The sequence below is a fragment of the Panthera tigris genome, chromosome D1, assembly GCF_018350195.1.
Source record: "Panthera tigris isolate Pti1 chromosome D1, P.tigris_Pti1_mat1.1, whole genome shotgun sequence".
NCBI lineage: Eukaryota > Metazoa > Chordata > Mammalia > Carnivora > Felidae > Panthera > Panthera tigris.
Genome location: NC_056669.1, coordinates 108,054,225 through 108,077,100, shown reverse-complemented (window position 1 = coordinate 108,077,100; position 22,876 = coordinate 108,054,225). Strand labels below are relative to the sequence as shown.

Genomic DNA, 22,876 nt, shown 5'->3' with positions numbered 1-22,876 from the left:
GGTGGTGTCAACAGCCCCATTTGATGGAGGTCAAGAGGTCGTCACACAGGTCACACGGTGCGTCTGATCTCAGATCTCCAGGCCAGTGGATGGTGGGCAAGCTCACCCCCATCCCTCAGCTGTCCCTCCCTCACCCTGGAGCCTCCAGGTCAAGTAGCACCCAGGGCAGGTGTGGATAGGAGCCCACGGCACTACCCTCTTCCCCTCAGGAAGCTCCCGAGGCCCTGAGAGGCGGCCACAGAAACACGCCCCAGCCAAGGCAGGCCAAGTACAGGGCTAGTGGCTAAGTAAGGCTCCTGGGCGGTGGCCGAGGTAGTGGGAGCTGGGGAGCCCAGGGGAAACCGGACAGAATCAAATCGCAGTCCTCCAGGACTTTGCTTTTCCTGTCCCTTTGCCTGGAGCCCCCTCCTCAGATAACTCCTCACCGAGCGGGGTTTTCTACTCCAATCTCCCCTTATCATTGTCTCCCCCTGAGCCCTGTTGGGGATGGCTGGGGCCACCCTGCCTGCCCCAGGACTCCCTACCGCTCCCTTATTATGCTTTATTTTCCCCAGGGCACGCGTTACCATCTGACATACCGCTCATCTGCCTTATTGTCTCTCTCTCCCCATCAGAAATAAACGCGGAGATGGGGCGCCCGGGTGGCTCAGTCGGTTGAGCGTCCGACTTCAGCTCAGGTCACGATCTCACGGCCCGTGAGTTCGAGCCCCGCGTCGGGCTCTGGGCTGATGGCTCAGAGCCTGGAGCCTGCTTCTGATTCTGTGTCTCCCTCTCTCTGCCCCTCCCCCGTTCATGCTCTGTTTCTGTCTCAAAAAAAATAAACGTTAAAAAAATTAAAAAAAAAAAAAAAAAGAAAATAAACGCGGAGAACACGCATAATCGTCACCCCCTATAATAACGCCTAGCGTGCAACAGGTGCTCAGTAGATAGGTAAAATTTTTAGAAGCCTATCATAAAAATGCACATCTTAAATGTGCAGCTTTCACGTATTTTTATATACTACCCCCACCCAGTTCAAGTGGTAAAACATTTCCAGGGGGTTCCTTTGCACCCCCTCCCGGCCAACCCCCACCTCCTGAGGTACCGTTATACTGACTTCCCCTGTCTGTTCCTGAACTTCATCTGAGTGACTTCGATCAATGCGTACTGCAGGGTGTAGTCTTGCGTTTGGCTTCTTTTGCTCAATATAACGTCTACAAGATCCACCGTGATGTTGCGTCTAACAGCTGTCAGTCCTTTTCTAGTGCTGTTCTATTGTACGATATTCTATCATTTATTTATTCGTGCTCTTGTCGCTGGGCATTCTGGTTGGTTCTGGCTGGGGGCTATGAACAGGTGGGTGTCAGTGGCCACATGCCTAGAAATGGAATCGGACCGGGGCGGGGTGGGGGGGTGGGGGGGACGTGTGGGTCAACAGACTCCAGGAGAAGGTGCCAAACCATTTTCGAAGGCGGCTGCACCCTCTGACATTCCCACCAGCAGCGTGAGCTCTGGGGCCGTGACCTCCTCCCCAGCACTCGGTGCGAGCACGCTGTTTCAGGCTCCGGGAGGGGGACTGTGGTACCTCCTCTCCCTGCTGAGTGAGGATGCTGGGTGCTCGAGGAACGTTTGCTGCCTGAATCCCCAGGGGCGCGGTGGCGGGAGACTCTCCACTCAGCAGGGAGGGCTGGGTCCACACCTTTCGCCCGAGGATGGTAGCCCTGGGCGGCCTCGGTGCCTAGAAGCTGCTGGTCATTTCACACACTGGTCACACTTACACCCCAGGGCGCAGCCAAGTCTGGACCGAGGCATTCGGATAGGACTTGGCCCCAAGCTCAAGGCTCCCCCGTGAAAACAGAGAACAAAGGGAGAAAATCAATGGGCCCGGACAGGGCTCTGCAGATGGAATGCTGAAAGCTGCGGCTCCTGGTGCCCAGTGGCACCTGCCGGGCCCAGCCACCCTTCCCATTCCCAGGATGCACCCAGAGCCCAGGCCCAGCCAGAGGTGCTGTCTCCCCGCGGTCCCTGCCCTCACTCAGGAGGCTACATTCCTAACACTTGGTAAGGACTGGGTCAGGCCCTTCCCAGAGGCCTGTGAGGTCGGTCTGGCCACCTAGCCTCCCTCAGGTGGGGCCTTGTGACAGCTACGGGAGGTGAAGAGCCAACGGGGCCACTTCCAGCCCTGGCCCCAAAACCCCTCCGTGGTCTATGAGCTTGCCCTTTCCACAGTGACCTTCAAAGTCACGGGTATTTCGAGTTTGTTACATCGGCCCTTTGTCCTCACCAGTAATTAGTACGTATGTTACAGCACACATAACTGACATAGGTAATCGCTAGCCCCATTTTACAGCTGAGAAGACTGAGACACATACATGCTATAGGATTTGCTCAAAGCTAATAAATGGAGAGGTCAGGATTTGAACCCAGGGCCTGGTTCCAGAGGTTATGCCCATCAGCCCACTGCCCAGGCTAAAAAAGCAGGCCTGGAAAGCAGAGGCGCAGGCCAGCGGCTCCTGGCATCTTACCTCACCTGCGCCTCCTCCAGCCTTTTGCCTGGAGGCTGCTCCCAGCACCCTGGCCTCCTTGCCTCTCCCAATCCTCCCCAGCCTGGTCGCTGCGAACCCTCTCAGTTCAGAACCTCACCTCTGGACAGAGCCCAGCAACAGGCTCCAAGGGTCTCTTCCTCTCCCACCCCGACTCATCACACCTGCTTGGCACGCCCTCAGCTCAGCGGACCCCCGGTGGCCACCTTCCCCGGATGGGCCCAAATCACTGCTGGGGAGAGGTGCTCCCGTTCCTGGGCCTTTGGGAACCGCCTTCCATTCATGGTCCCCGTCAGCCAGAGTTCTTTCAGTTACGAGTGACAGAAAGCCAACCGGCTTCGAGAGGGAAAATGTTTATTGGCTCACGTGACTCAGAAGTCCAAGGTATACAGGGTTCAGGCAAGACTGGGTCCAGGTGTCATCAGACGTCAGTATCTCTGAGCCTCCTGGATCTGCTGCGCTGACCTCATCCTCAGCCAGGAGCGCTCCTCGGGGTGGGAAAAGGCTTCTAGCAGCATCCGGCCTACATTCTGCCAGCTTTGCTACCCCGGTGTGGCCACCATCATCCTCTCCAAGGCTCCCGAGTGGGTTCCTTCCTGCCTCCAGTGCCACGGGAAAGCTAGCGATCTTGTGAATCCCCTTCCCCGACGGTCCCACCTAAAGTCCCAAGGGCTCAGGTGTGTTGATTGGCCCGCACCACGCACTGTGGCCACAGTGTGTAGTGTGATGTCCCCACCCGTTGACATCAGGGAGTGGGGACAGCTGCGCGTACTACAGGTTGGGGTTGTCCCCACAAGATAGCAGGGACGCTATAACCAGAGGGGGAGCAGAGGAGAAGCAGACAGGACCCAGCTGCTCCTAGGCTCCAGGCCCATCCACGCCTGTCACCTGGCCTCCTCTTCCCCAGAGAAGCCAGACCCTGTCAGATAAAAACCGAATACCTCAATGCCCCTGCCAAACCCCCTCGTCACCTTGCACCTCCCCCTGGTCAGGCTGGGGTCGGCCTCAGGCGACCTGACCTCACCGCATCCGCCCCTCCCATCCCCGGTCCCCTTCCTCGCTATAGCTGACATTTCTGCTACCTTAGGACACAAAACCCAAAACTGTCCCCTCTGCCCTCGTTCCGAGCCACAGCTCTCATCTCCGCTTCTCAGCCCCGAGCATCACTTCTCCTCACCTCGGCTTCTCACCTCCAGCTCCCAGCCTGTCAACGACCAGCAAGCCTTCCCTAAAGCCTGCAAGGTGTTGGGACCGCTGACCTCTCCCTCCTCCCAGACACGCTTGCGTGGGCACTGCCAGTGGCTCCTGGGGGCCCTGGGGGCGGCTGCTCTTCAGTCTCCTTTGGTGGCCTGTCCGGGCTCCACCCTCTCTCCCTGAGGCGAGGTCATCTGCTCTCTAAGCTTGCACATCTGTCTCCAGGCCCCTACGTTCCAGTGCCTTCTCCCCAGCAGCTTCACAGGCACCCCAAACTCGTCACAGCCTAACACCTAATCTTGCTCTCTCTGTCCTCCAGCTGGGAGTGGGGGGGGCCTTGACCAAGTCACTGCAGACAGAAACCGGGGAATCCATAAAGTTCCCTCCCTTTCAGCCCCACTTCTAGTCAGTTCTCAGCACGCTTGAGTCTGATAACATGCCCCTCAAGTCTGCCCACCGTCCTCCACGTCTCCTGCTCAGCCTCCCTGAGCCCCTGCTCCCTGAAGGCGCACATCTGCCTCGTGGACCCCGCAGTTCCAAGGTCTGCTCAGAAATGGGGGTGGACTGCCCAGCTGTGTCACTGTTCCTGCTCGAAAGCCGATCTTTGGGGCCCTCGACAGTCCCACCTACCTCTGCTCCCTCAGCTCCTTCCCACATACCCTTCGTGGCACCAGACGCAGATTTCTACAGCGTGCAAGGCCTCTTCCCATTACTTGTCCAATCTGTCCCTTTGCAGCAGCCCAGGGAGGGCAGAATAGCCTCCATCAGAGAGACACGAAGAGGCCACTCAAAGAAAGACAGGCACCTTTCCGGGGTCGTAAAGCAAAACGAAACAGGTCGTCCCCCAGCATAAGCAGCACCTCTGGCTTAGGCCCTACACCACCACTCTGCCCGCCTTCCTTCTGTCAGCACCCCAGCTCCTACCCTGGCAGAATCGTGGCCTCTGGCCCCTCCCTTCACTCTGCTACCCTGCCCACCACTGCTTCTGGCCTCAGCTCAGCATGGGGAATGCAGGTGGGTGGATGGGAAGGTGGCCACAACGCCCTGGACATAGGCTGGGACAGACACTGGTGTTCCCTTTTATTATTAATTGTTTAATAAATTTAAGAACAGCTCTACCTTCTCTCCTCCCCCCAGAGCAACTAAAACCAGCTAAAAGGGGGTGTGGCCTGGGGGGCAGAGGGCGCTAGGAGTCATAGTCTTCTTCATCCTCTGCGTCAGGTGCTGAGGGGCCCGGGGGGGCCGGGGGCAGAGGCAGACTCGAGGTGAAGGGCATGAAGGGTGTCGGGGGGCTGCAGGGCAGAAAGCAGGAGAGAAAGATCAGGCCGCTCTCCAGGGCCCATTTCTGCCCACTGAGCCCTACCCTATCCCAGTGAGCATGGAGCCCACGGCTCCCTGTACCAACAGGCAGCCGAGCTCAGAGAAGAGAAGGGCCCAGAGCAGGTCACACAGCACCAGTTCAAGCCCCATTCACCACGGCGGGGTGTGGGTGGGGGCAGGGACCTTCTGAGAGCAGTCTCCTGCCTTTAAGCCCTCCTTGGTTCCTCCCTTCCCATCCCCCAAATCTGCCACAGCCAACAAAACCAAGTGGCCACGGAGGACAGGAAGGCCAAAGTCAGCCTGGAGGAATCTGTCAGCCCCCTCTGGTGCCACTGAGCGGCTCACCTCTGAAAGTGGGCAGGGGGGTGGCTGGCCTGTGGTGGAGCCTGTGACGTCTCCTCTTCCCCGTCAGTGTCGGTGTCGTCAGACTCATCCTAGGAGCAAGACAGGGTTCAGAGGGGACAAGAAAAGCATGAGGCCATTGCCGGAGAGCCTGGGAGTGGCAGGGACAGCAGACTGACCCCTAGAGCCCCAGTTTACAGAAAAACCACAGGTGAGGATGGGCCCAGGAGTCCAGCCAGCTCAGGCTGATGCAAGACTGCTCTCTCCCACCACGGGGTAGGGCAGAGGGCTGGGGGCCTCACTCACCTCCTGCTCCGAGTCCGTCCCCGACAGCTTCTTGTCCTTGCCTTTGCTTCCCATCCCACCATTCTTCCGGCCACCGCTGCCTGGCTTCCGGCCCCTTCGGGAAGGCACAGTCCATCTGCCCAGAGGCCTCACCACTCCCTGACCACCCCCCAACCACCCCCAACCCTGGTGGCCTTGGCCTTCCCTGCCTGGACACCTGGCCCCGGCTCCCCACCTGCGGGCACCCTTGTCCCCATCCATGTGGTTGTCTTCCCCGTCTCCCTGCATGTCAGGCACAGAGGCCACCAGGTCCTTCAAGAAGTCAAACTGCTGCTCCAGCTCAATGCACTGCTTCCTGAAAGAGGTGGGGGGAACATGGCATTCAGGTAGGGCCCAGATGTCTGGTCCCTCAGTAAGGGTCTCTGTATGTCAGGAGAATAAACCTGGAAAACCTCCACCCCATCTCCACTACCTAAACTTCCCGATCTTGGTAGACCACCCAATCCCTTCCCCCCCACCCCCCAACCCCCCCACCCCAGTTCAAACACACCAGTGCTTGAGGCTTTGCTGGTCTCCCAGCAGCCTCCCACCTCCCCTGAGTGTGTGAACTCCCACTGGGCCCTCCCAGCTCCCAGACCACTCACAGGTGGGATGTGGTCATGGTCTTGGCGTTTCGGGACTGGGTCACCTGGCAGGCCTTCTTCAACAGCGACTCCAGGAAGAGCTCAAGCGCCCGGGCTGAGAAGCGTCAAGGAGAACACGGGTGGGGGATCCCTTGCTTAAATAAGACGACCCCGGGCTCCCTCCCTACCCCACGTCCCTCAGCCTGGCCAGGCCCCGACAGGATACAGATGATGACAGGCACAGCCGCCGCCACCTTCCCAATCTCTTCGTCAGTTTGCATGATCTTCTTGATCCGCGCCTGGGGAGGGAGCACAAAGCTCGGACCCCGTCGCCTCCGTCCCAGAAAGGGGTGCTGGGTGGGGGGGAACGAGAGAGGGTATCCCGGGAGAAAGGGGGCGGGGGGCACCGACGCGAGGAGGGCACGGAAGGGGGCGGGGCGTCCGTGCCCCCGAACACCGCGATGCGCCCGCCCCCACGGCCGGATTTGGGCCGGAGCCTCCCGAGAGCCGGGACCGCTCCTCCCGGGCCCGGCCACGTGCTCACCGGCGGGAACCGCGCGTTATACTTCTTCTTCTTGCTCGGCATCTCAGGGCCTCTCTCGCCGCGCCGGGCCCAGCGCCGCCGCCCGCAGCTTCCCGGCCCCCGGGCCTGCTCGCCGCCCGCCTGCCGCGGTTCCCCCGGGTCCTGGTGCCGCCTGCTCCGCCCCCGCCGCTCCCCACGGGGTCCTAGCGCCGCCGTTCAGGACGCCGCTCGCAGGACCCGAGTGCCCTCCCTTTGGAGCCTCCCCGGCGGAGTGCGTCGATCCCGGACCCGACCGCCACTCCCGCCCGCCCCCAAGCCTGGGAGAGCGAACGTTAGCCCCGCCCCGCCCCCGAAGCCCCGCCCCGCCCCGGGTTCCCCGACGGCCCCGCCCCCGGGGTCAACCCCTCCCCTCTCGGGCCCCGCCCCGCGGCGCGGCCGACCGGCCCGGTGGCCCCGCCCCGTGCTGCGCTTGTCTATAAAGTTGTTGTTGAGGCGGCGGGCGCTAAGATGGCGGCGGCGGCAGCCGTGGCGGGGGCGGGGCGCGGCGGCGGCGGCAGCGGCAGCGGCAGCGGCGCGGAGCCCCGGCAGGAGCGGAGCCGGGCGCGGGGCTGGAGCGGCGCCGAGCGCGGCGAAGGCCGGAGGTGACGGCGGGGCTGCGGGAGGGGGCAGGGCTGGGCGGGGGCGCGGCTCGGGCTGTGGGCGCTAATGGCGGCGGGCGCGGCGGGCCGGAGGCTGGCCCTCTCGTAGGCCCCTAACAAGCCTGCGTTCCTGTCCGGCCACCGCCCCGTTGGCCTTGGACCGGTCACTGCCCTTTCTGAGCATCACTGTGCTCGTCTTCAAGTGGGCCCGACGGTGCCCGCCTGAGAGGTCTGGCCCTACTGGGCCTGCCTCATGCTGCGTGAACGCGCGCTTCTTTGCTGCCCTCCGTTAGATCCCAGTGCTCGGGATTCCTACCGGTTACTGGCAGGACCCGGTGGTGTAGCCGGGCTGATTGCTCCCACACCTGAATTCACGTTTCGGCCCTGACACTCACGGCAGGTGTGACCTTGGGTAAGTCACTTCTCTCTGAGCTCCAGTTTTCTGAGCTGTAAGTCGGGGAGAGTGGTAACGATATTAGCAACAACCTTTTTGCAGCGCTGATTCCGCCTCAGGTGTTTACTTTCTCAACAGCTCTAGGAGACCGGAACGGTTATTGTCCACTGTAACGATGAGGCAACTGAGGACATTAGGTCTTGCCCAAGGCCACAGAGTTTTAGCTCATTGGCTGCACCTGCTAGGGTCCGGCAAGTTGTAGATCTGTCCTGGACCTGCCCTAACTGGGTTCCTTCACAGCAGGATGGAGCCTGGTGAAGAAATGGAGGAGGAAGACTCTCCAGGCGGCCGTGAGGATGGCTTCACCGCCGAGCACCTGGCCGCAGAGGCCATGGCAGCCGACATGGACCCCTGGCTGGTGTTTGATGCCCGCACCACACCTGCCGCTGAGCTGGATGCCTGGCTGGCCAAGTACCCACCATCCCAAGTTACTCGCTACGGGGACCCTGGCTCACCCAACTCCGAGCCCGTGGGCTGGATTGCAGCATACGGGCAGGGCTACGTCCCCAACTCGGGCGATGTGCAGGGCCTGCAGGCAGCCTGGGAGGTTCTGCAGACCAGCGGGCGGCCCGTCACACCGAGTACCCTGCGCCAGCTGGCCATCACCCATCATGTGCTCTCTGGCAAGTGGCTGATACACCTGGCACCTGGCTTCAAGCTGGACCATGCCTGGGCTGGCATTGCTCGGGCTGTGGTCGAGGGCCGGCTTCAGGTGGCCAAGGTGAGCCCACGGGCCAGGGAGGGTGGGCGCCAGGTCATCTGTGTTTACACGGATGACTTCACGGACCGCTTGGGTGTACTGGAGGCGGACGCGGCCATCCGCGCAGCGGGCATTAAGTGCCTGCTCACCTACAAGCCTGACGTCTACACCTACCTGGGCATCTATCGGGCCAACCGTTGGCACCTGTGCCCCACTCTCTATGAGAGTCGTTTCCAGCTGGGGGGCAGTGCCCGCGGCTCCCGTGTGCTGGACCGCGCCAACAATGTGGAACTGACCTAGTGTGGCCAAGTGGGGACGGCCACCTTCTGCCCCCTCCCACGCTCGGGATGGATCCTCCCGTCTTCCTCCTCTCTGTCCCAAAGAGTTTGAGCCCCCCAGCTCTGAGGACTAGGTCAACCGGGAACTGCCTGCATCTTCGAACCCTTTGAACACTTGCCCTCTGTTCAGGGCTGATTCGAGTCCCCACCAGCTGGAGGCTCTGGCTCCCTGAGGGCCAGACCCTCAGCCTCTCTGTTCACTGCTGCCCCCCCCTCTGTCATACAGAACTGCAGGCTGGGTACAGATTTCCAGGAGGAGAGCCTTCCTTGGCCACCGTCATGTCCAGCTGTACCTCCGTCTCCTCCTGCATTCTGTCCTCCTCCTCCCTGACAAGAGAGAAAAATTAGCGCTTCCGGTCCCTCTTGGAGCCTTTGCAGTCCAGGGGGCAAAGGCCCTGCAGGCCTGAGCATGCTATTTTGTTGCGGGGAGAGGGTGACTGTATCCACTCAGCCCTTTGCAGAGAGAGGGGATGCCAGGGCCATGGACACGGGGCCGGCCCCTCCCTGCCATCTCCTGCAGCCTGCACCACCTTCCTTTCTTCCTTGGCTACCTTGACATGTGCCTGCTCCTGGCATTTCAATAAAACCCAGTTTGGGTCTGTGTCTTGAGTGTTTTTTAAAATGCTCTGTTGGTTGTTTCCCTGCTTTGGTTGCTGGAGAGAGGCAGGCCAGGAGAGATTGCCTCCCTGCCCTAACTGGGCACCCCTAACTGCCCCCAGTGATAAGATTCACCTCACTGCCAAGGCCGGGAACCTCTCTGAGAGCCTCTGCAAAGCCAGTCCTGCTTCTCCTCCGTCCCAAGGGTCAGAATCGGTTTCTTGGTGGTTTCCCATAAAGCTAAGGGCTTGACCCAGCCAAGTCTGAGGGACTGCTACTAGCCCACAGGGTGTATTTGTGCCAGTTAGAGAAAAGTATCCTCTTGGTCCTGGCAATTGTAGGTTAGGGCATATGGTCTCGGGAGCAGACAGTGGGCTAGATTTCAGCAGCCTCGGTTGAACATCCTTGAGCAGCGAACGACCTGCACAGCTGTAAGCTGTGGAAGCTTCCCCATTTGTACTCCCTTCTCCCGCCCTGAGTGTCCTGGGCCACTGGGCAGTTTGCAGAGCACTTCCACGTGCATTGTACAATTCTCACAGCCCGTTGAGAAGGAAATGTTGGTCCCCTTGTGTGGTCAAGGAAACTGAGGCCAAGAGGGAAAAGGGGTTTTCTCGGGGTCATGTGGTGAGTCGAGCAGAGTCGGACTTGCGCCCTGGCCTCCGCCTCCTCCTTGTCCAGGGCCTCGGCCACAGCGAGCTCTTCACAACCCACGAGGCACGTTCACTCTCATGATCTTGCCGGGCCGCCCCGCTCGGCCGAGGCTCCCGGAGCCTGGGAGCCTGGCCCCGGCCTCGGTTGGAAGCCAAGGTTTCTGGCAAGGGGCCCCTTGGGATGCTGCTCTCGTGCCGTGCCGGAGCTGACTCAAGCCTTCGGCAGCCTCACCAAATTGGAATTTGGAGCAGGGGAGCGGAGATGCCACTGGGCTGACGGGGTGGAAGTGGTGAGTCATGAGATGCTGGCTCAGCCCCCTCCCCAGCTTCCTCTTCACCCCAAGTTTCCCCAGGGTTGAGTCCCCCCCCCCTCAGCCCCAGCCCTGGGAAGTCCCAGAGCTGGGTGGTCTCCGATTTAGAGCCCACTGCCCTGCCCCCCTCAGACAAGCGGTGCTTTGCACTTGACCAAATTGGGCCGAGGCTTGCAGGGATCCCGGCCAGGCGCTCGTGGGTCTCACAAAGATGCCCGACTGGTATCTGCAGCACCTGATTCTCTTTTCCTAACTAAGCATTTCATACGCTCCTCCCCTCTCCTCCAGCCTCCTGGCCCTGCCTTCGCCCTGTCTCTCTCTCTCTCTCTCTCTCTCTCTCTCTCTCTCTCTCTCTCTCTCCCTCTCTCCCTCTCCCTCTCCCTCTCTCTCCCTCTCTCTCCCTCCCTCCCCCCACTCTCCCACACACCACTGCAGCTTGCCTCCTCTGTTCCACTCCCTCCCAGTGACCCCCGCTACCCCCCTACAGAGCCCTGCAGAGCTGCCCAAGCCCCTCCCTTACTCAAAGTCCTTCCATGGTTCCCCCTGGCCTGCAATATAGAGTCCGCTCTCCTGAGGCGCCCGTGACCTAGACCCCTGCCAAGCCCCAGCTTCCCTCAGGTGCCCCTTCCTGCCTGTGCTTACCCTACTGGAGCCAACTGGCACGTCCTTCACCGCCTGGCATGCAGCCCTGGGCCTCAGGCCGTTCCTTCTGCTTGAACACCTGTCGTTCAGCAAGGGTTGAGAGGTTATTTATGTAATTGCTTGATGTCTGTCTCCCACAAGCCTAGAGTGTGGGGCTTAGTGAAAGCAGAAACAGTGTCTAAGTCTCAGCCCTGTCCCAAGAGCCTAACACTGTGCTTGGGCAGAGCAACCTCTCCGTAAATTAACTAAAATCCGAATCCAAATTTCAAAGCAAATGCGGCCCCTGTCGGTTCCTCTGGAGTCCTTTTATCCACTCTCTGCTTCACCCTTCTTGTTCCAGAAATCTGAGCTGTCTGTTGTTTTCTTGCATCCATGCTGGCCTTTCCCATTTTTGTGCCTTGCTCACGCTGTCACCTGCATTTGGTGTGCCTGAACTTCACCTGCTTTCCTGGCTGAACGCACCTCAGACCTCCCAGCTCATCCTCTTGGATTTCTTCTTCCCCATTCATCGGCACCACAGGCTCCCGTCACACCCACCCACCTCTCATCTGTATGTCTGGGGCCCCTCAAGGACAGTGGCCACACTTGATCCCGCAGGGTATCTTCAGTGTCCAGCATAGGACCTGGCCTAGCACAAGTGCCAAATAAATGTTATTGAATAAACGAGCGATTGAATGAAGTCACTCTCTGTCTCTGGGCCTGTTTCTTCATTCTGTTCATCATGAGAGCCAGGCACCATGCTGAGTGTTTCCATACGCCGTCTCATCGAAGTCTCACCTGGCTCTATCATTATTGCCATTTTTCAGAAGAGGAAACTGAGACCCAGAGACGTTCAGTAATTGGTTCCAGGTTGCAAAGCCATAAGTGTCAGAGCCAAGATTTGAACCCAGGTCGTGCAACTCCAGAGCACCTGATGCATTGCTGGGCCCCCACGATAGAAAGTGCTGATGTGGTGGGGGGCTACAAGTCCCAGCAAGGACTTAGGTTCTGATTTGTAAAGCACACAAGTCGGGGCCTCACAACTGCTGGAGAGAGAGACTGGGCCAAGACTAAGATTCCCATTTTACTGGCAGAGAAACTGAGGCCCAGAGAGTACAGTGACTAAGCCTACTTGGGCAGGAAGGATCTCCCAGGCCTGTGGTAAGGACTGCTTCCCTACCAGGCCGGGGGCTCCCCGAGGCCCACCCCCTCAGGCTGACAGGGGATTCTGCCCTGTTTGGGGTAAGGAAGCAGCCCGGGCCCAGGGTGGGTCAGGCTGAGTAAATTTGGACAAGCCTCCGTGCTCAGCTCTCTTTTACAAAACCATGGGAAGGATGACAGAAGAGGGCAAGGAGACTCCCCCTCCCCACCTCCCATTCACATGTCCCGTGAACCCCAAACCTCAGGGAGGAGGCTCGAGAGGGATTGGCCAGGGAACGGAGAGAATATCTACCGGACCCCTGATTTCAGCCGGGGCTAGGGGCTAAACCAGGGAAGACAGGAAATGGCTGAGTTGGGAGAAAGTTTCAGCCAGGGCTTTGGCGAGGTTTTGGGGATTTTCCCAGCAGGGCAACTGCACCCCTCTCCCGCCCTCTGGGAGGGGCCCTGGCAGGGACACAGCTGATTCATCCTGGGAGGGAAACTCCCCACTTCTCTGACGCGCATCCCCCAGACACCGAGGGGTAACCTGAGGGCACCCGGCCCAGAAACCCACTGAACCCATTTTCCCTTGATTATTGGCTTCCCAGCAGATCATGAAACCCCCCAGGCTGGAAAGACGGACAGAGTCAGGCAGTGGGAATGATCTCAGAGACTAGAACCAAAGCAATGGCCAGACAAGGGATGCCTCTGGCCCCCTCCCCTCACCCATTTCTTAGATGAGGCCACCGAGGCTCAGATAGTAAGAGCAAAGGGGCACAAAGACCTGCTCTGTACCAGGCACTGCTCCAAGCAGTTTGCATGCATTAGCTTTTTGGTCCTCGCAGCCCCTGTTTTACTGAGGAGGAAACTGCAGCCAAAAGAGGTAAAGTCACTCGGCCACAGTCAAGGCTAGAAACGCTCTGGCAGCCTCCACAACTCCCCAAAGTGCTTGTACACACCCCTGTGGCAGGGAGCTGTGTCCCTCGTCCCTGAGCAGCTCTGGCTCCCGGGACAGACATGTTACCCACTGGGCCCTAGCTCCTCCCAGGCTAAAAAGAGAAAGCTAGTCCCCCAAGAATAAAAAAAAAAAAAAAATCAGCCAAACCCCCAGAGGCCAGAAGAGGGCAGAGAAGCATTCCCGCCAAAATTGTCCTCTCTAGGGCTTTGACTCCTTTCCAAACCCCAATCCTTTCCTCCCGAGTCACAGCCTCTGTTTCCGGTCTGCCAGCCTCACTCCCCGACGCCACACATTCAAACAGGAACACACAGGCACAGGAACACACGGGCGTGCTCACTGGGACTCCAGCCTCCAGACCCTGTCCCTCGGCGAGGCACGCTGGGGTCCTGCCGGTGTTGGAGGGACCTTGAAAGTTGTGACGTTATGAGGCATGGCCAGCGGCCCTCCGCAGGCAAGCTCTGCCCTATCTGGCTCCCACTCACAGGCTACATGAGTCACCCCCTTGCCCCCCATGACTCAGTTTACATGGGTGCCCAGAGGACCTCCCAGCGAGGGTGGGGTGGCTTACTGGCCCAGCCCAGGCCCGCCAGCCTTTTATCCCAGGATGAGCGTTTCATCCCCGTCCTGGCCCAGAGCAGGAACTGGCACCCAAGAGCCCAGGGGTGGGGGTAAGCCTCAGGTCTGGGAGGGTAAGGAGGGCTCCAGAACTGGGTGACGAGCCCTACCTGCCCTGGGCTTCGGGCTACAGAGAGCGGGAGCTGCTCCAAGAAACCTCAGGAGAGAGGCTGAGTGGGCAGAGCCATCCTGGGCACTGGCAGCACAGCCCCTGATGCCCTCCATTCAGAGGAAGTTCCACAGGGCACAAAATATCGCAGCAAGAAAATGCTCACTAACACCTACTGAGCTCTTCTTGTACCACTCCTGCGCTAAGTGTCACCCACGCCATGTCTCATTTACTCCTCCAACAACCCTGAGAAGCAGGGACAATTGTTATATCATTTTTACAAACGAGGAGACTGAGGCACAGAGGAGTTAAGAGAACGGCCTGGGTCCCACCGTCAGAAAGTGGCTGAGCTGGGACTCGAACCCAAGCCATCTGACTCCAAAACTCATGTTGTTATCCCCTGCTGCTTCTCCAAGCTGTGCTGGTTGGAGCAGGGAGAGGAGCCCAGGGGTCTGCCCTGTGCCCCTCCCCCAGGTGGACCTCCACTGACATTTCTGGTTTCAGGGGTCGCAGTATGTAAATCACTCATCTGTAAGAAGAGAAAACTGAAGCTCCCAGAGGAAAAGGGACTGGCCTGAGGTTGCATCACAGATCAGAGATGCACTGTGGTTGCGGCCATGTCTCTGAGGCTCCCCAGGATGCCCTGGGCTGGAGAGGTGGCTGGTGGGAAAGGGAACCCCAGGACAAGAGCAGGGAGATGATGGCCTTGTCCCCGACTCCCCCTTAACCCAGCCCCTTTCCCTCTCTGGGGCCCCAGGGTCCTCACCTGCCTCATGGGGACAGGACTGCCATGGCAGCAGGGTGGCATGACCCTCAAAGGACAGCAGAGAGGACAGGCACCTGTGCATGCTCAATTGGCGTCTGGGGAATGGGGAGAGAGTGATACCCAGGCCCTGGAAACAGCAGCCCAGCAACGCCCCCCCAACACACACACACACACACACACACACACACACACACACACACACCTCAACCTCTTCCTCGCCCAGGCCCTGCCATATGACTCCCCGGACCTCCAAAGCCTGGATGGCCGGGCCCAGAAGACCTTCCCACAAGGGACCCGGCTCCCTCTTCCCTAGACTCCAGCCTCAGAAAACTGAGCACAGGTTACTTCCCTGTTCAAACGCCATTCGGGGCTCCCTTGTCCCCCAGCCCAAGTCAAGCTCTTCAGCCTGGCATTGCAAGACCGGGGCTGAGGCCTCACTCCGTCCACCCCCAGGCCTTTTGTACCCACCGACTTCAACCCCGGGAATGTCTCCCCCCACCTCAAATACTCCTGTGCCAGGAAGGCTGCCCTCCTCCAGTGGGAAAGAATCCTTCCTTCCTGGGGGCTCCTGTAGCGCCCCCGGTGCCGCGCCTGTCCTCAGCATCGGCGACCTACTGCTTTCTTCAGTGTCTGACGACCTCTCTGCGCTGTGAGCGCCTTGGGGCCAAGAGCAAGTCTTTGATCATCCTACCTTCTCCACAGCCGGCTGCATTCCACTTTGTGTTCCGTTAATTCAGGAGGATGGATATAGAAACCGGTCCATCGTGCAATGGGATCGGACTCAGCAATCAAAAGGAGTGAACTAGCGCTCCACACATCTGGAAGAGTCTCACAGACATAATGGTGAGAGACAGAAGGCGGACACAAAAGAGCACACGCCGTGTGATTCCACTGATGCGAAGTTCCAGAAGGGGCAGAACCGATCTATGGCAATAGAACTGAGACTGAGTGACTTCCTGGGTTGACCGCAAAAGGGCAGGAGGGAACTTGCCGGGCGGAGGGAAACGTTCTGTAACTTGATTGGAACGTCGCTCACAGGTGTGCGAAATGGTCGAACACCTGGCCCATAAATCGGATTGAATGTTAAATATACCTCAACGAAGCAGGTATTTGTTTTAGGTTTATTTACTTATTTTGAAACAGAGTGCAAACAAGGGAGGCGGGGAGAGAGAGAGAATCCCAAGCAGGCTCAGTGCAGAGCCCTACGCAGGGCTCGAACTCACAAACCACTGTGAGATCATGACCTGAGCCCAAATCAAGAGCCGGACACTTAAACCGACTCAGCCACCCAGGCACCCCAGATATTTTTCTTCTTATGAAGCAGAGCCACATGTACTCAGTGGAAGGATCTCCAAGATATAAGAAAAAAAAAACAAACAGAGAAAACAGGACGTAGCGCAGGCTACCTTCTAGGTAAAAAGATACGCAAGAAACTGGTCACACTATGGAGTGTAGTTTTCACTGTATACCCTTGTGCAGCTTCTGGACCTTGAAGCATGTTAATGCATTACCTGGTAGAAAAAGAAAGGCAATGAAAAATTTAAAAATAGAAGGCAAAGTAAAAAATAAAGATCATGTTTTAAATTTTTTTAACGTTTATTTATTTTTGAGAGAGAGAGAGAGGGCAAGTAGGGGAGGGGGAGAGAGAGAGAGGGAGAAAGAGAATCCCAAGCAGGCTCCGTGCTGTCAGCACGGATGGCGGAACTCCATCTCACGACGGTGAGATCATGACCTGAGCCAAAATCCAGGGTGGGATGTTTCACCAACTGAGCCACTCAGGTGCCCCAAAATGCTCAGAATTTAAAAGATTCCCTCAGGCTGCCAGGTGGGAAATGGACAGGAAAGAGCCAAGCCAGCGGCCGTGGACAGCGTCCAGGAGAGAGAGGATGGGACCAGGACCGAGGGAAAGAAATGTCGGTTGAAGCGAACTAAAATGTCACCTCCAGCTGTGGGGCAGCCAGAACTCTTACCCACTGCTGGTGGCATGTAAAAGGGCACAACCCCTTTGAAGGACTGTTGGAGAAAATCAGAACTTGGGCGCTTATTCAGGGGAAATGAGTGCAATTGGCCACCGAAGGGTATATCCATTTATACCAAGGTCAAGAACAGGCAAAAATCATCAGTGATGAAAGAAGTCAGGAGAATGGCACCCATGGGTGGGGAGTGGTGACTGAGAAGGACACAGGGAGCTTGTGAGCTGCTAGAAACGTCCTGGATCAGCGCAGTAGCTACATGGGTTTACGTACATGTAACAAGTCATTGAGCTGAACATGTTGGATCAATGCACTTCACTAGATGTGTCTTAAACCTCAATTAAGTCAAGAAACTAAATACAAGAATGAAAATTATAAAACAGAAGAAAACATAGGGGTAAACATCCATGACCTGAAGTTTGGCGGTGGGCTCTTAGATTTGACGCTGGAAGAATGGGCAACAAAAGAAAAAACCCGAGAAATTGGACTTCATAAAAATGTTAAAATCTTTTGTGCAGCAAAGGACGTTATGAAGAAGGGGTAACGACAACCTACAGAATGGGAGAAGATATCTGCAAATCCTATCTTTGATAAGGGTTTGGGAGCCAGAATATATAAAGAACTCATATAATTCAACCACACACACACACACACACACACACACACACACACACACAAAACATCAACTCAATTAAAAACGGGCGAAGAATGGGGCGCTTGGGTGGCTCAGTCGGCTGAGCGTCCAACTTCAGCTCAGGTCATGGTCTCGTGATCTGTGAGTTCGAGCCCTGCGTCGGGCTCTGTGCTGACAGCTTGGAGCCTGGAACCAGCTTCAGATTCTGTGTCTCCCTCTCTCTCTGACCCTCCCCCATTCATGCTCTGTCTCTGTCTCAAAAATAAATAAACATTAAAAAAAATTAAACAAAAATTTCCTTTAAAAAAATAAATGAGAAAAATAAGTAAAACATTAAAAAAAATTTTAAAAACGGGCAAAGAACTTGAATTTTGTCCCCAAAATATATACAAATAGCCAACAAGCACATGAAAAGAGTTCACTGATCATTAAGGAACATGACCAGTTATTAAGGAAGTGAAAATTAAAACACGTCACACTCTCTAGGATGTCTTTCATTTCAAAAACAGAAATAATAAGCACTGGAAAGGATGTGGAGAAATTATAACCCTTATACACTGCTAGTAGGAACGTAAAATGGCACAACCACTTTGTAAAAACAGTCTGGTAGTTTCTCACAAGGTTAAATAGAGACTTGCTATAATACCCAGAAATTCTACTCTTAGATACATACCCAAGATAAATAGAAATATATGTCCACACAAAAACTTGTACACAAATGTCTGAGAAACATTCCAGTGTCCATCAACTGATGAATAAATAAATTGTGGTATATCCATACAATAGAATATTATTCAGCAGTAAAAAGGACCTGAGTATCAGTACATGCTATAACACAAATGAGCCTGGAAAACATCGTGGCAAGTGAAAAGAAACCAGACACAGAAGACCACGGACTGCAGGATTCCACATATATGAAATGTGCAAAATGGGAAAATCCATAGAGACAGAAAGAAGGTGTGGTTCCCAGGAGATGGGACTGGGAGTGATTTCTTCATGGGAATGGGGTGATTTTCTGGGATAATAAAAAAAAAGAAAAAAAGTCTGGGAAACTAGAGGGAAGTAGTGATTGCACAACATTGTGAATTCACAAAATTCTATTGAACTCTACACTTTAAAATGGTTTAACTGTGGGGCGCCTGGCTGGCTCAGTCGGTGGAGGGTGCAGCCCTGGAATCTCAGGGTTGTGCGTTAGAGACCCACGTTGGGTATAGAAATTACTTAAAAAAATTAAATTCTTGGGGCGTCTAGGTGGCTCAGCTGGTTAAGTGTTGGACTTTGGCTCAGATCATGATCTCACAGTTCCTGAGTTTGAGCCCGAGTCGGGCTCTGTGCTGGCAGATCGGTGACTGGAACATGCTTCACATTTCTGTCTCCGTCTCTCTCTGCCCCTCCCCTGCTCGCACTCTGTCTCTCTCTCTCAAAAATAAATAAACATTAAAAGAAATAATAAAATAAAATAAACCAGTGCTTTCTCAAATATATACAAAAATTAAAATATATAAAAAATTTAAAAATTAGGGGCACCTGGGTGGCTCAGTCAGTTAAGCGTGTGACTTCGGCTCAGGTCATGATCTCACGGCTTGTGGGTTCGAGCCCCGGGTCGGGCTCTGTGCTGACAGCTCAGAGCCTGGAGCCTGCTTCAGGTTCTTTGTCTGCCTCTCTCTCTGCCCCTCCTCCACTCTTTCTCTCTCTCTTTCTCTCTCTGTCTCTCAAAAATAAATAAACATTAAATTTTTTTGATTTTAAAAATTACAGTCTCTTAAAAAATAAAAAAGTTAAATTGGTGAACTGTATGTTATGTAAATTTCAACCTCATTTTTAAAAATAAATACTTTGAGGCACCTGGGTGGCTCAGTCCATTCAGTGTCAGACTTTGGCTCAGGTCATGATGTCACAGCTTGTGGGTTCGAGCCCCGTGTCGGGCTCTGTGCTGACAGCTCAGAGCCTGGAGCCTGCTTTGGATTCTGTGTCCCCCTCTATCACTGTCCCTCCCTCGCTCACGCTCTCTCTCTGTCTCTCAAAAATAAATAATAAATCAATGAATAAATACATAAATAAAAATTAACTTTGATTTAAAAAAGCGAGTGAAAAAATGAAATGCATCAACATCACCTCCAGTGTCCTGGGGGCACTGACAGAACGTGTTGGGTGCAAAGCACACCATCGATCGCCTCTTTTTGCTTTCCTGCAGCCCCAGGAGGTGGACATTCTCCGGGGCTCAGAGAGGGAAGTGACCCAGCCAGGCTCACACAGGCTGCCAAGGGACAATGCCCTGGTTCCTCAGACCTCTGGACCCCCAGACTCTTGCAATCACAGTGGCCCTTTGGGATTCTTGCCAGGCCTCCCTGGGTGGGAGCTGGTGAGGTCAGGGGCCAGGAACGTTTCTGCAGCCACGAAGCAGGAGTTGGTGACTGAGGAGCTTGGAATGTGCCTGTCTCTGAAAGGGCCTCCTTGTGGCTCCACCAACGGTTAGAGCAGGAAGGGACTTTCAGAACCATGTAATCACACACATACGCGCACACACATGCACACATTTGAGACCTGAGCCCCTGCTCAGTCGCTGCCCCAGGATGCTGGGGGAGTGGGACAGGGCGGTGTTTCTGGATCAGGAGGATGCATGGATGCAGTCAAGGCTGACCTGTGTCATCCTCGAACGTGCCACCACCTGGCCGCCTTCGGCACCTTGACCCCTCCAACTTGGGCTCAGCCCAAGAGTGCGCATGTCAGCGCGTGCGCCCTGCACGATTGCCTTAGCGTGTGATCAGAACCCCAAGGGCTCCCACCTCCGGAGCTTTTTATTAACACGTGTATTTATTTTGGCTACCGGTCAAGTTCTTACTATATGCTGTGCCACACGTGTGATATTATTTCATTTCTATTCTCTAACAACCCTGAGCTGTAATTATCATTACGTTTCCATTTTACAGACGAGGGCACAGAGGCGCCGAGACATCGTGTGCCTCACCTAGGCTGGCGAGCCGCCTACCCAGAATTCCAGGATTCAAACTCCAGGACCCAGAGTTGTCTGATTCCAGCATGCGTGTTCTTGTCCATGGATCACACTGCCTCAAAAACCTCTCTCCCTCTCCCCTCCCCCACCCTACACATCTCTAGTTCTAATTCTGGTGAACCGATGTTGGTTTCTTTTCTTTTTAGAGAAGGACAAGCATGGAGTCGAACAAGGCAAGGGAGAGGCAGCGGGCTGAGTGCACAGCACGTTACAGCTCACAAAGCACTTTCACATTTATGATCTCATTTGATCCTGCGGGAACCCCAGGAGGTCAGCACGAGGCTCAGTTGTTCCCACTGGGCCCGGGACTCACAGGGAAGTGACCCACCCAGGGTCACGGAGACAGAAAATGGTAACTCTGGCACCGGAAGCCCAGGCCCAAGCTGGCCTTCTGTCCCTGAGTCCCGAGTGCCCCCACAGACACCTGGCCCAAGGAAGACGGCCCAGGAACCCGCTTCCCTGGAATCTTCCTTCCCTGAGAACAAAACTCGAGCGCATCAAATGGGGGTAGCAGTGGACAGCAGGAGAGCCCAGCTGTCTTTCTGTAGTTGTGTGACACTGGTAGCCCCTTACTCTCTCTAGGCCTTAGTTTTCCCATCTGCACAGTGGGAGGAAACAGAGAAGCTTTGGGGTGGTCCTCTCAGCACAGACCTTCTGCACCCGTGAAAACGCGTCCGTGAGCCTTTGAGAGAGTTCGTCTGAGCCTGGAGCTCCCACAGCCCTGGTTTGGCAACCTGCGTCAACCACTCGATCAGTGATATTAAGTGCTTCATTTCTTTTTTGTTTTAAATGTTCATTTCTTTTTGAGAGAGAGAGAGAGGTGTGCGTGAGCGAGCGGGGGAGGGGCAGAGAGAGAATTTCAAGCAGGCTCCGCACTGTTAGCGCAGAGCCCAGTGTGGGGCTTGAACTCACAAACCACGAGATCATGGCCTGAGCCGAAATCAAGAGTCGGACAATCGCTCAACGGACTGAGACACCCCGGCGCCCCTCGCCACTTCATTTCAACACGTGTTGGCCTCCGTTTCCCCACACGTGAAATGGGGATGCTGATGGTACCTACTCCCCAAGGTTGCTGGCCTTTGGTTGTTGAAATCTGGCCCTGGCCTCACGTTCACACAGACCTTGGACATGATCTCCAAACAAGGCTGGTGACCACGCAGTTCCCAAAGAGCAGTGATAGTATTTATTTATTTTTTTTAATGTTTATTCATTTTTGAGACAGAGAGAGACAGAGCATGAATGGGGGAAGTTCAGAGAGAGAGGGAGACAAAGAATCTGAAACAGGCTCCAGGCTCTGAGCTGTCAGCGCAGAGCCCGACGCGGGGCTCGAACTCACGGACCGCGAGATCATGACCTGACTGAAGTCGGCTGCTTAACCAACTGAGCCAGCCAGGCGCCCCAAGCAGTGATAGTATTTTAAACAAGATGGCACTGGGGTGCCCGGATGGCTCAGTCAGTTGGGCTTACGACTTAAGCTCAGGTCATGATCTCACGGTTCATGGGTTTGAGCTCCGCATTGGGCTCTGTGCGGACAGCTTGGAGCCAGGACCCTGCTTCCGGTTGTGTCTCCCGCTCTTCCCCTCCCCAGCGCATGCTCTGTCTCTCTCTATCTCAAAACCAAATAAACATTAAACATTTTTTAATAAAAATTTAAAAAATGAAAGAAGATGGTATTTGTCAGACCACTGGATAACCGGGGCCCCCCGCAGCCTCTCGCCGTTTAGAGAAGCTCTGAATTAAAACTTGCTCTAACTTCGGAAATGATCCTACCAGTGGCACGATTCTATGGCATTGTTTTTGTGGGCAGTTCAAACCACGAACTTGCTCGTTGTAAGCGTCTGAACTATATCGCCCTTTCGGCAACCCTGCTCTGTCGTTTATCCACTTTTTAGTGTGCCTGAACCTTAAAACAAGGCCAGCAGAAGCGCCTCGGGCCACCACCGTGAAGCCTGGGAAGGCAGTAGCAACGGTCCCTGGCATGAAATAAGCACCCGGTAAGTAAACCCGTAGCGACAATCACACGAATAACCCCCTTTACTGTCTCCGGGCCCCTTTCTCATTCTTCACCCCGACCTCCCACGCGCTGCAAGGCAGCTACGTGATGGTTTCGCCCCATCTGACGGAGGCAAAAACTGAGGCCAGCCCGGGCTTCGCGGCGCGGGCGGCGGGGAGGGCGACGGCGGGCCCGAGGCGGCGGCCCCGGGGGGCGGGGCGCCCAGCTGCTCGCAGGTGCGTCAATCCGCGGGGGAATCCTCGGCTCCACCTGGGCGCGGCGAGGAAACCGCACCATGTATGGGCAACTACGTCAGAGAGGGCGGGCCCGCCGCTGCCGCGGGGGACGCCAGGTCCGTCCCTTTCCCCGCACGAAAAGGCGGCCACCGGACGGTGGGAGGCGTCGAAAAGTTCGGGGCGGGCTGGCAAAAGGCGGGGCGTCTGGAGAGGTGGAGCCCCGAGGTGTCCAGCGCCGGAGAAACGCCCGCCCCCCCCTCCCAACTGAAGTGGTTCAGCCCGAGCCCTTTTCATTCATAAAAGAAAAGACTCCCGCGAGGA

General features: G+C 56.2%; 2 protein-coding genes across 8 annotated transcripts; one reads left to right on the top strand and one right to left on the bottom strand.

Moving 5' to 3' along the window:
* Window positions 1-4,772: 4,772 nt before the first annotated feature.
* DRAP1 (DR1 associated protein 1) lies at window positions 4,773-7,120 on the bottom strand. 2 transcript variants are annotated; one of them, XM_042959275.1, is made up of 7 exons: window positions 6,831-7,120; window positions 6,513-6,585; window positions 6,308-6,401; window positions 5,899-6,018; window positions 5,685-5,799; window positions 5,382-5,470; window positions 4,773-5,008 (listed from the first exon to the last, which is right to left on the bottom strand). In XM_042959275.1, the coding sequence occupies exons 1-7, from the start codon at window positions 6,870-6,872 to the stop codon at window positions 4,903-4,905; spliced, it is 639 nt and encodes a 212-aa protein (XP_042815209.1). In that variant the 5' UTR covers window positions 6,873-7,120; the 3' UTR covers window positions 4,773-4,902. The 2 variants fall into 2 exon arrangements, with proteins under 2 accessions (XP_042815209.1, XP_042815210.1); XM_042959276.1 differs by having other exon boundaries at window positions 5,685-5,778; window positions 6,831-7,119.
* Window positions 7,121-7,286: 166 nt separating this feature from the next.
* On the top strand, window positions 7,287-9,540 carry CD1H11orf68 (chromosome D1 C11orf68 homolog). Of its 6 annotated transcripts, none has more exons than XM_042959264.1 (2): window positions 7,287-7,450; window positions 8,142-9,540. In XM_042959264.1, exons 1-2 carry the CDS (start codon window positions 7,317-7,319, stop codon window positions 8,899-8,901), a joined length of 894 nt encoding a protein of 297 aa, XP_042815198.1. In that variant the 5' UTR covers window positions 7,287-7,316; the 3' UTR covers window positions 8,902-9,540. The 6 variants fall into 6 exon arrangements, with proteins under 6 accessions (XP_042815198.1, XP_042815199.1, XP_042815200.1 ...); XM_042959265.1 differs by having other exon boundaries at window positions 7,289-7,450; window positions 8,145-9,540; XM_042959266.1 differs by having other exon boundaries at window positions 7,408-7,450; window positions 7,741-9,540.
* The last annotated feature ends 13,336 nt before the right edge of the window (window positions 9,541-22,876 follow it).

What these genes read in the sequence shown, in the direction of transcription:
- DRAP1 (XM_042959275.1), bottom strand. Translation starts at nt 6,872, where the DNA reads ATGCCGAGCAAGAAGAAGAAGTATAACGCGCGGTTCCCGCCG. An exon ending in ACCATGACCACATCCCACCT is followed by an intron (nt 6,019 to 6,307) that starts GTGAGTGGTCTG and finishes CACCTCTTTCAG; the next exon opens with GAAGCAGTGCATTGAGCTGG. An exon ending in GGACGGACTCGGAGCAGGAG is followed by an intron (nt 5,471 to 5,684) that starts GTGAGTGAGGCC and finishes TCTTGCTCCTAG; the next exon opens with GATGAGTCTGACGACACCGA.
- CD1H11orf68 (XM_042959264.1), top strand. Translation starts at nt 7,317, where the DNA reads ATGGCGGCGGCGGCAGCCGTGGCGGGGGCGGGGCGCGGCGGCGGCGGC. An exon ending in GAGCGCGGCGAAGGCCGGAG is followed by an intron (nt 7,451 to 8,141) that starts GTGACGGCGGGG and finishes GTTCCTTCACAG; the next exon opens with CAGGATGGAGCCTGGTGAAG.